We start from the raw sequence: 12,457 nt of genomic DNA, 5'->3' as shown, positions 1-12,457 counted from the left end.
CTTGATATAAAACTATCACTGCTGGGATTGAACATGACGAACACCTGTGTTGTTTACAAAACTCTGGATATTACTGATCACATTTTAAAATACTGGTCAACAAGTAATACACAAATATGAGCAAACTGGCAATTGTAAACATTGTGCTAATAATTGTATTGATTGCACTCAAAACGTTGGGGAAAAAAACGAGCTCCAAGCTCCTAGAAGGCACCCTAGTACCTCGTAGAGCGCCTTGATCTGAGAGAGCGGCGTCAACTCAGAACACAGCGCCATTTTGGTTCCAACCGCGCTGAACTACAGAATGACCTTTAATGTTTTCAAGTTTTAAAAACTCATTTAAACCACATACAGCACCACGTCCAGGTACAGGTGCTATCAAAATAATATAATAGTTAAGCTGTCAAATTTACAATTTATGATGATTTATGCATTATTTTAAAGCCTGATATTATGCAGCTGCAGATCTGTAACTACGTGTCATACAATGACGTGGTGTGACAGTTTAAAGTTCTCCATCTCTGGATTTATTCTGATTAATTTGACCCTCAAGTTTTGTTTCTACAATCATCACCTCCAAATCAAAGGTAAGAATGAACATTTTCATCTTTACTGACTTCGTCCTGTAAATGTGATGTGGACTTTTCTGATTTCAATTTATTAATCAACTTAATTGCCAATCACAACAAAAGCCAGCTCAAGGTGCCTCACACCGAATACTAATAAAAAATGAAAAAGTAAAAGAATAAAACAAAAAAAAATAAAAAAATAAAAGCTATTCATAAGAAAGAATAAAAATAGGTTTTAAGTCTTGACTTAAAAATGTCCACAGACTCCGACTGCCTCACAGTCACAGGAAGACTGACTTCATCTTCACCCTGGGAACACAGAGAAGTCCCGCATCCTGTGACTGCAAAACCCCAGGCTGGCACGTAGGGTTTCCGCACAGAGTCAGGTCTGTCCCATTATCAAGCGTGCACGCTATAAAGTATGATGGGAGACAAAGGATTAAAATACACAGTATTTTGTGTCTGATTTAACAGGTGCATGTCAGGCTTCAGGTCCCAGTCCAGAAACACAGTTTGAAAAAACTAAATTGTTGGACTTTTAAAAACAGAAATGACTCTGGTTCCCACTTTCCACAAATGGGTGAGTGTCAGAGCTGAACTTTAATTTGTACCTCTGTTACTGTGCACGTCCAGACTGCTTGGGGTTGTCATGGAAATACATTGTGATCAAACGAGACAACTATTAAAATATGATGAGAGACGAAGGATTGAAAGCAGCAAAGTGTCAAATTGCAGCCTTTTGCTGTGTCTGATTTACCAGGTGCACATCAGGCTGCAGGTCCGAGTCTGAACACGGTTTGAAAAAAATAAACATTCAGACTTTGAATCACTGAAATGACTCCGGTCCCACATGTGAGGGGTTTAATGGAAATACATTGTGGTCGGATGGGACATTTTATCCAATGTGAGTGAAAAATCTAGCTGTACAAAATCCGTTATATACAGTGTTTATTACATGGAAAACATACAGAAACTTTGGGACATTTTTTTTCAGTGACTGAATATCTGGTTTATATGACGACGGTTTAGGTGAGTTTTACTGGACATGGGACTGAACAATAAATTTACCTCTCAAAGCTTTGATGATGAAGTCACTTCCATCCCATTTAGGGAGGTGATGGTCTAGTGGTTGAGCGTTGGGCTTGAGACCAGAAGATCCTCGGTTCAAATCCCAGCCTGACTGGAAAATCACTAAGGGCCCTTGGGCAAGGTATTACTCCCGGTGTGTAGTGCACGCCTTGTATGGCAGCACCCTGACATCAGGGTGAATGTGAGGCATTATTGTAAAGCACTTTGTCTGATGCAGATGGAAAAATAAATGCAGTCCATTTTCCATTTATCCCACATGGCTGACTTTTTCCCAAATGTTTCTTCTGTTCGGATCTGAAGGGAATCTGTACATCTTGAAGCCCTTGTTGTGTCTATTTGTGCATCTAAATGCACCACAACCTACGGAGACCTTGAAGTGTCATTGCAAAATGTTTTGCATGTGGAGAGAATGTGTGCACGTTTTATTATATTGTGCGCACGATTATATTGCGTACACTCAGTATTGTCTTGACACATAAATGTTGGCCATTAGTCAACAAACCAGGAGACAGTGTGATACAATGGATCTTGTCAGGGTATATCATCATGGTTTGGGTGCACAAGGACATATTTTATGGTTTGGGTGTGAGTGGAAGATGAACCCAGAAGCAGGAAGCAGAAATGAGCAGTTAACACAGATTTATTGCTTGGAATATGACAAGAGTACAGAATGTGCAAAATATATTAGGCTGTCTAGCCGAGTGGAGACCGGCCCGCTGAACGGTGGAATCAGGGAATCCACAGTCCAGACAACTTCAGTCCCAGTGGTTGGATCCGGAGCCAGGTGGCCGCCTGCAAGCTGTCGACGAGGCTGGGGAAGATACACAGAAGGGTGAGTGCTGAGCCAGTCACTTCCAGAAGTGGTTCTCACAGTCAATCAGAGACAAACTATCACAGCTGGTCCAGATATGCAGGCAGTTAGTCAGAATGGTTCAATTCAGCTTCTTCTAGTGGTTCTTATCAGGAAAAGTTCACAGTTCAGTTCGTATGATTATTCCAGGCAGTGTTCAGTGGGCAGCAGTTCATATGAGCAAAGGAGAGCAAAACACTGAGCTTGGCTGATGTGGAGCGTGGGAGCTCCGTAACAGGCTGCAGATGAGTCTTGTTAGCAGTCAGGTTGCTTCAGCTCTTCAGGCTGGTGTGTGGAAACACCGAGACACAAAGATATAAGTTTGCCAGGCTTACGGTGGAATGTTTGCAGAGTTTCTGGTGAGGATGGAGTGCAGAGCCAGGGTTCATATACAGATGCTGGTGAAATGTGGAACAGGTGTGTACAGCTTGAGGCGCGCCACCTGTGCAGAGAAGAGGGAGAAAGCAGCAGGAAAACAGAGCAGGCAGCCCACAACACATACAGAGAACTCCAGCTGCCCAGCATGGCATCATCTGGAGTTTAAGCACATTAAAAAGGATGCTGAGGGCGAAGCGTTGTGAGGATGACAATTTAGGTCATAGTTAAGTTCATTTGGAACGAAAGGAAAACGTGCGCACGTTTTATTAATTTGAGGGCTCAATTAAAGGAAAATGTGCACACAAATTATCATGGCCAGAAAAAAAAATATCACTTTAAGTGACCTCTCCCGGGTTCCGTAACAATAAATAAAATAGTTGGATTTACATGCAGACACATTAACAGCGAACGCTATTTTTGAACCCAAGATGGCACCATGAGTCACGTGACTGATATTTTTAGACTCGTCATGTCGCTACTCTAGTACCTCAGAGTTCGCACTGGGGCTGCATAGTTGTTTTTTTTTTTTTTTTTCCAGCGGTTACAACCGATTTATGACACCTTGCCGTTCTTGACCTTTCAAAATAAGAGCATTATGCATGTAATATGTACATGTCGCAGACATGACGAGTGAAGCTCAACATCTCACTGTGTCATTTAGGTCCTTCAGACTCTTTTTTTTTTTTTTTGAGTAAATGCTTTGGTGGAGCATACGCATGGATAAAACCTTTCAGATATTATGTTAGTAAGATTAAAAAAGAAAACAAAATTTAAAAAAAATCAAGCCTTCACTGTGCCTTGTGACAGAATCACTATGGACAATTCTCGTTTCTTTCTCGCAACAAGACAGGAATCCCAGTTAGTGACTATAATCTGCACAAAAGTGACTCACGATTGACATATTCAGGGATGAAAGTGGTGAAAACAAAAAAAGCTGAAACCCAAAATTACCCCCAAACACCACACACACAGAAATGTTTGAATTCTAGAAGCTCTGAAATACAATCTGGGGCTATTCCAGACAATATCAATCAAATCAAATCAATTTTATTTATATAGCGCCAAATCACAACAAACAGTTGCCCCAAGGCGCTTTATATTGTAAGACAAAGCCATACAATAATTACGGAAAAAACCCCAACGGTCAAAACGACCCCCTGTGAGCAAGCACTTGGCGACAGTGGGAAGGAAAAACTCCCTTTTAACAGGAAGAAACCTCCAGCAGAACCAGGCTCAGGGAGGGGCAGTCTTCTGCTGGGACTGGTTGGGGCTGAGGGAGAGAACCAGGAAAAAGACATGCTGTGGAGGGGAGCAGAGATCGATCACTAATGATTAAATGCAGAGTGGTGCATACAGAGCAAAAAGAGAAAGAAACAGTGCATCATGGGAACCCCCCAGCAGTCTAAGTCTATAGCAGCATAACTAAGGGATGGTTCAGGGTCACCTGATCCAGCCCTAACTATAAGCTTTAGCAAAAAGGAAAGTTTTAAGCCTAATCTTAAAAGTAGAGAGGGTGTCTGGCTCCCTGATCCGAATTGGGAGCTGGTTCCACAGGAGAGGAGCCTGAAAGCTGAAGGCTCTGCCTCCCATTCTACTCTTACAAACCCTAGGAACTACAAGTAAGCCTGCAGTCTGAGAGCGAAGCGCTCTATTGGGGTGATATGGTACTATGAGGTCCCTAAGATAAGATGGGACCTGATTATTCAAAACCTTATAAGTAAGAAGAAGAATTTTAAATTCTATTCTAGAATTAACAGGAAGCCAATGAAGAGAGGCCAATATGGGTGAGATATGCTCTCTCCTTCTAGTCCCCGTCAGTACTCTAGCTGCAGCATTTTGAATTAACTGAAGGCTTTTTAGGGAACTTTTAGGACAACCTGATAATAATGAATTACAATAGTCCAGCCTAGAGGAAATAAATGCATGAATTAGTTTTTCAGCATCACTCTGAGACAAGACCTTTCTGATTTTAGAGATATTGCGTAAATGCAAAAAAGCAGTCCTACATATTTGTTTAATATGCGCTTTGAATGACATATCCTGATCAAAAATGACTCCAAGATTTCTCACAGTATTACTAGAGGTCAGGGTAATGCCATCCAGAGTAAGGATCTGGTTAGACACCATGTTTCTAAGATTTGTGGGGCCAAGTACAATAACTTCAGTTTTATCTGAGTTTAAAAGCAGGAAATTAGAGGTCATCCATGTCTTTATGTCTGTAAGACAATCCTGCAGTTTAACTAATTGGTGTGTGTCCTCTGGCTTCATGGATAGATAAAGCTGGGTATCATCAACCAGTCCCAGCAGAAGACTGCCCCTCCCTGAGCCTGGTTCTGCTGGAGGTTTCTTCCTGTTAAAAGGGAGTTTTTCCTTCCCACTGTCGCCAAGTGCTTGCTCACAGGGGGTCGTTTTGACCGTTGGGGTTTTTCCGTAATTATTGTATGGCTTTGCCTTACAATATAAAGCGCCTTGGGGCAACTGTTGTGATTTGGTGCTATATAAATAAAATTGATTTGATTTGACATACTCATACAAATTGTCAGTTACAAGAATAAGAACAGAGCTAGTGACATCAACATGTAAGAGCCAATGGCAATAGTCAAAAGGACCACGGATGGTCAAAGTTGTGGTCAAAGAATGGATTAATTAATATTTAATAATACAACCCCAATTCCAATGAAGTTGGGACGTTGTGTGAAATGTAAATAAAACAGAATCCAATGATTTTCAAATCCTCTTCAACCTATATTCAATTGAATACACCACAAAGACAAGATATTTAATGTTCAAACTGATCAACTTTATTGTTTTTGTCCAAATATTTGCTCATTTTGAAATGGATGCCTGCAACATATTTCAAAAAAGTTGGGACAGTGGTATGTTTACCACTGTGTTACATCACCTTTCCTTCTAACAACACTCAATAAGCATTTGGGAACTGAGGACACTAATTGTTGAAGCTTTGTAGGTGGAATTCTTTCCCATTCTTGCTTGATGTACGACTTCAGTTGTTCAACAGTCCGGGGTCTCCGTTGTCATATTTTGTGCTTCATAATGCGCCACACATTTTCACTGTGCGACAGGTCTGGACTGCAGGCAGGCCAGTCTAGTACCCGCACTCTTTTACTACGAAGCCACGCTGTTGGAACACGTGCAGAATGTGTCTTGGCATTGTCTTGCTGAAATAAGCAGGGACGTCCCTGAAAAAGACGTTGCTTGGATGGCAGCATGTGTTGCTCCAAAACCTGGATGTACCTTTCAGCATTGATGGTGCCATCACAGATGTGTAAGTTGTCCATGCCATGGGCACTAACACACCCCCATACCATCACAGATGCTGGCTTTTGAACTTTGCGCTGGTAACAATCTGGGTGGTCTTTTTCCTCTTTTGTCTGGAGGACACGACATCCATGATTTCCAAAAACAATTTGAAATGTGGACTCACACCTTTTCCACTTTGCGTCTGTCCATTTCAAATGAGCTCGGGCCCAGAGAAGGTGGCGGTGTTTCTGGATGTTGTTGATGTATGGCTTCACTTTGCATGGTAGAGTTTTAACTTGCACTTGTAGATGTAGCGGCGAACTGTGTTAACTGACAATGGTTTTCTGAAGTGTTCCTGAGCCCACGCAGTAAGATCCTTTACACAGTGATGTCAGTTTTTAATGCAGTGTTGCCTGAGGGATCAAAGGTCACGGCCATTCAATGTTGGTTTTCAGCCTTGCTGCTTACATGTAGAAAGTTCTCCAGATTCTCTGAATCTCCTGATTATATTATGGACTGTAGATGATGGAATCCCTAAATTCCTTGCAATTGAATTTTGAAACATTGTTCTTAAACTGTTGGACTATTTTTTCATTCAGTTGTTCACAAAGTGCTGATCCTCACCCCATCTTTGCTTGTGAATGGCTGAGCCTTTTGGGGATGCTCCTTTTATACACATTCATGACACTCACCTGTTTCCAAACAGGTGTTCTTTGAGTATTCATCAACTTTCCCAGTCTTTTGTTGCCATAGTCCCAGCTTTTTTGAAACGTGTTGCAGGCATCCATTTCAAAATGAGCAAATATTTGCACAAAAACAATAAAGTTTATCAGTTTGAACATTAAATATCTTGTCTTTGTGGTGTATTCAATTGAATATAGGTTGAAGAGGATTTTCAAGTCGTATTCTGTGTTTATTTACATTTTACACAAAGTCTTGACTTCATTGGAATTAGGGTTGTACATGGTTTTCATTCAGGTTCCAAGTTACAATCATGCTCACAGGATGCACTTCCAACTGCCAACTGGTCAAAAATATCAGATGACCACAAAAAAATAAATCATGTTCTAACCTTTTTTCAGCAATTTCAGTCATTTCCCCACATCATTAATATGACATAATACTGAATTATGAAAGCTCACTGCACAATCCTCTGTCAGCTTGTTGCTGCACCTGAACGCTGCACAAAAAATGAGCATTTTCAGATAACTTTAACCAAATGATTTCTATTTAACAGAAATCAATTCATTCAAAGCACAGAGAGCAGCAGCATTACACCCCCCCAAGAGCTAACTAAGGTGAACAGAATCAAAAAGATATAAAATAATGCAAAAAGATGAAAATTACAACCAACAATGACAAAATGACAACACTATATAGATATCCATCATTATTCTATAAGTGAACTAATGGAGGACGGTGTGATTATAGTTCTTATGACGTCAAGTCAGACATGCCAGGACACAATAAGACTTCATAGTCAGATCAGTTCAGATTTTGTTCATAAATGTGGTCAGTTCAGAAGGTACAAAATATTCATTAATAATGAACAGCCAAAGAGAAGATGTGTTCGTGCTGTCTGGAGGTTTTAGATCAGGGGTCACCAACCCTGTTCCTGGGAGACCCTCCCTTGTATGTTTTCCACAGCAACCTGCTCAAGACACACCTGTTTGTTGTTTGTTTCTTTTAAAGTGGTGTCTTCCAGCTGCTGATTGGCTGAGCACACCTGATATAGGTGGAACAGAGAGAGTTAGAAAACACGCAGGACAGGAGCCCTTCAGGAACAGGGTTGGTGACCCTGTTTTAGACTAACAGTGGCTCTGATGAAGATAAAGAACACATTTGATGGAAGCGTTGGAGCTGTGATGCACTATTTGAGTTCGCCACAGTCAGCGATGACGACTTTGGCTTTCGGAGTGCCGCTTTTTGTGCCGTGGCTCTCCATTTCCTTGACGACATCGATGCCTTCCACCACATTCCCAAACACCACATGCTTCCCGTTCAGCCTAGAGAAGAGAGAAATACGTCTGAAAACCCAACGATACACTAAAAAAAAAAACAACCAACCTTTTGTTTTCATTCCCAGTGTTCAGGCACTGGTGTAGAAGACACCAGATTTCTTCTATAGACAGAAAACAATTCTCTCACATTTTGATCCTAAAGGTATTAAAATCACCTGACAGCTGCGACACATCGAGACACACGTGTGCCTTGGACTGGTCACAATAAAAGGGCAAATATGTTTTGAAGGCGCATATGTCGTTAGCACGTCGACCGCAGGATGGTGTCCAGCCGACCTGTAAACTCAGCCGCATTTTGACACCGTGTTCTGAACCAGTACCAGTCTCACGACTGCAGATCACATGTAGCCACGTCCACTCAGAACCTCACACAATGAAGACCTTTTTTCAAAATTAGCTGCATATTTTAAAGTGGGTGAGGTTAAATTTGCCAAAGGTCAATCAGTGGGATGAGGGTCATGTCTGCCTGCCTCGTCCCTGCAGCAAACAGGAAATGTGAGTTCATCTGTTTAGGAGGCCTGCATTGGGGGGGGGGGGGTACTCATTTACATTCCAGCTTATTTGTGTGTATATATATATATATATATATTGCACCACTCTGCATTTAATCATTAGTGATCGATCTCTGCTCCCCTCCACAGCATGTCTTTTTCCTGGTTCTCTCCCTCAGCCCCAACCAGTCCCAGCAGAAGACTGCCCCTCCCTGAGCCTGGTTCTGCTGGAGGTTTCTTCCTGTTAAAAGGGAGTTTTTCCTTCCCACTGTTGCCAAGTGCTTGCTCACAGGGGGTCGTTTTGACTGTTGGGGTTTTTCCGTAATTATTGTATGGCCTTGCCTTACAATATAAAGCGCCTTGGGGCAACTGTTTGTGATTTGGTGCTATATAAATAAAATTGATTTGATTTTGAGATTTATTTTTTCTCTTTCAGTTCAATGGTATGGAAAATGAAATTGTAAAGAAAATCCACTGTTAAAATGCAAGTTTAAAAAAACAGAACAGTAAACAATATGTTTCAACACTCAATGATTATTTTTTACAAGTTTAATTTTTAAATATTTGTCAAAAGAGTCTAAATAAAAGTCAAGTGAATATTTATGAGTGAATACTTTTTTACTTTTGACTCTATAGTTTATAATGTAATAAGAAATGGGCCTTTTCATTTAATAAAGTATGTCATTAAATTTAAAGGAGATGTACCATATCATGATGTACATCATGATATGGAAATGGAATGACTTATAACATACATACAGAAGCCAGAGGTCAATCATTTGGGTGAAGGTCAAGGTCATTGGGGTCAATTACCCATCTTATTATCTACTTCTAAAACATTGCTAAAAAACATCTGAGGGAAATAAATCACTCATGTGCATATAAGAACTCAGAACTTTTACTTCAACTCATGAAAAATGGGGGGACAGGAACTAGAGTGCCGAACTCAGAGCGCAAACCTCCACCAACACTAGTTCACAGTTCCACAAATTTGTACCTTAGAAAAAAATTTCAAGGTCAAAGTCCTGTTTGAAGTGACTTTTCATAAGATTAAATATAATACAAAATATAGATCAAAATGGCTTTTCAATGTTAAAATCTAATATCCACTAAATCCACAATTTGGATCAGATCTTTCAAATATGAGAGCGATCGGGGCACAATTGATTAAAATAATATAACTAAGGCAAAGCCGTGGGCTGAACATCAACGTAGGTTGATGTAAATATGTGATGTTGATTGTATGTGACGCACAGTTCGAAATGTCTTGAGATAAAGGTACTTTCAACAGACTGACACGATTTGTTAATGACAGACTATGGTCGGCTTTAATGGTACATACATGTGGGTTTATTAAAGGTATTCATGAAAATATCATTGCTAAGTAGAAAATCAAGAACAGAAACTAATATGTTTATGTCGCCAACATTAATGAGTGAAGCTCGTCACCATCTCATCATGTCATTTAAGTCCTTCAGACTTTTTTCAGTCCAGTCGTTCTGGGGAGCATTAGCATGGCTAAAACCCTTTGGCTTCCCTAACCTGGGCCCTCTTGACCCTCCGCCATTTTAAGCATTTTTCTCTATTTGCCTCTCACATGCCTGGAAGTTTCTCACCATCTCACTGTGTCATTTAGGTCCTTCAAACTTTTTTTTGCCAGTAAAATGGTTCTAGGGAGGATTAGCATGACTAAAACCCTTCGGCCTCACTCGATGTTGGTTTAATGTAAAATGTACATTAAATAGGGTTTTCAATGTTAACTTCAATGGCCACAAAATCTGTAATCTGGATCAGATCCAGATCAAACTTTGTCAGGTGATAAAGGATACCATCCTACATAACACTGTCAAATTATGAAAATAATTTAATCTTTTTTGACAGTTATGAATTTTTGAAAATTTGTTCAGTGTTAAAGGATGGAGATTTTTCCAGTTTTTCATGATTTTTCCTAACTTTGACCTTGACCTATGACCTTGAAAATTGAAGCAGTTCTTGCCCATCAGGATATGAATCCTCTGTAAAAATGTCATAATGATGTATGAAAAGCTGTGGCTGTTTACAGGTTATTGTGCTGCAGCTGGTTTGTTGGCCTCACCACTCGGTTGCGGCCGTGCAGATGAAGAACTGCGATCCGTTGGTGTTGGGCCCGGCGTTGGCCATGGACAGCGCGCCCAGTCCTGTGTGCTTCAGCTGAAAGCTCTCATCGGCAAACTTCTCCCCATAGATGGATTTTCCTCCAGTGCCGTTGTGGTTTGTGAAATCACCCCCCTGAAAATTAAAATAAAACATGTCCACCCTGATAAGCAGCTGTAGCAGTAAAAAAATATTCCTGATCAACTTAAATAGGACGTTGTAAAAAATAGGGAAAGAGCACAAATGTCTTGCCTGAACTGTACCTGGCACATAAATTTAGGAATGATGCAATGAAACATGGAGCCCTTGTAGCCAAAACCTTTCTCGCTGGTGCACAAAGCTCGAAAGTTTTCTAGGAAATAAAGAGACGAAGACAAACGTGTGCAGCAGCATGTACTCGGACATTCTTAGAACAGAAACAGAACTCCAGCTTCTTCCACTCTGCACAAAGGAGCATACAGGTCATTTTCTCTGCAGCAGCCATAAATCAGATCACGACTGGCGCCGACCCACGTACGACACAGTCACATGCAGCGTGCCGCGCTCCTCCGTCACACGTCACATCATCAGCGACACCTCGGCCTGCAGCAGGCGCCATTTAAGCCAGGATGCACCGGAGCCAACGTCAAGGAAATCTTTGGGGTTTTACAGAGTAAATCCTGCACAGCAACATGACCTCGGCTGTGCAACAATGAGGCCACGTAAATCCAGAAGAGACATGTGGAACAGCTGTGAAGCAGCTTGTAAATTTAACTGGAAAACCATTCCAATTTATTTTTGAGCTTCCTGCAGTCTTTGGGACCACATCAGCCCGGAGCTGCAAAACACATTAACACTAATGAAACACACAGCAAAAGACACACACACACACATATATATATATATATCATTATCTTAGGGACTGCAGGCTTACTTGTAGTTCCTAGGGTTTGTAAGAGTAGAATGGGAGGCAGAGCCTTCAGCTTTCAGGCTCCTCTCCTGTGGAACCAGCTCCCAATTTGGATCAGGGAGACAGACACCCTCTCTACTTTTAAGATTAGGCTTAAAACTTTCCTTTTTGCTAAAGCTTATAGTTAGGGCTGGATCAGGTGACCCTGAACCATCCCTTAGTTATGCTGCTATAGACTTAGACTGCTGGGGGGTTCCCATGATGCACTGAGTGTTTCTTTCTCTTTTTGCTCTGTATGCACCACTCTGCATTTAATCATTAGTGATCGATCTCTGCTCCCCTCCACAGCATGTCTTTTTCCTGGTTCTCTCCCTCAGCCCCAACCAGTCCCAGCAGAAGACTGCCCCTCCCTGAACCTGGTTCTGCTGGAGGTTTCTTCCTGTTAAAAGAGAGTTTTTCCTTCCCACTGTCGCCAAGTGCTTGCTCACAGGGGGTCGTTTTGACCGTTGGGGTTTTTCTGTGATTATTGTATGGCTTTTGCCTTACAATATAAAGCGCCTTGGGGCAACTGTTGTTGTGATTTGGCGCTATATAAATAAAATTGATTTGATCTGATATATACCAACCTGGTCTCATGGCAAGTCGTGATTCAGCAGCATGAAATATACATTAATCTACTGGTTCGTGATATTGTGATGAAAAGCGCCTCATTTTTGTCACGGCAGCACGAATTCATTCTCATTCATTCCATGATGGCTGCACAAAATTAAAAGTGA

General features: G+C 41.2%; 1 protein-coding gene across 1 annotated transcript in view; it reads right to left on the bottom strand.

Moving 5' to 3' along the window:
• Positions 1–8,017: 8,017 nt before the first annotated feature.
• The window catches only part of ppiab (peptidylprolyl isomerase Ab (cyclophilin A)), a 10,150-nt gene continuing 5,710 nt past the window's right edge, over positions 8,018–12,457 (bottom strand). Inside the window, exons 2-5 of the mRNA XM_034191765.1 lie at positions 11,555–11,609; positions 11,056–11,144; positions 10,755–10,927; positions 8,018–8,153 (exon numbers count right to left, since the gene is read on the bottom strand). Of these exons, the coding sequence (XP_034047656.1) occupies positions 8,018–8,153; positions 10,755–10,927; positions 11,056–11,144; positions 11,555–11,609 (453 nt within the window). The remainder of the gene's footprint in view (positions 8,154–10,754; positions 10,928–11,055; positions 11,145–11,554; positions 11,610–12,457) is intronic.

This window comes from Thalassophryne amazonica, chromosome 17 (assembly GCF_902500255.1).
Source record: "Thalassophryne amazonica chromosome 17, fThaAma1.1, whole genome shotgun sequence".
Taxonomy (NCBI): domain Eukaryota; kingdom Metazoa; phylum Chordata; class Actinopteri; order Batrachoidiformes; family Batrachoididae; genus Thalassophryne; species Thalassophryne amazonica.
The sequence above is the reverse complement of the archived record's forward strand: the minus strand, read 5'-3'. Positions and strand labels throughout refer to the sequence as shown.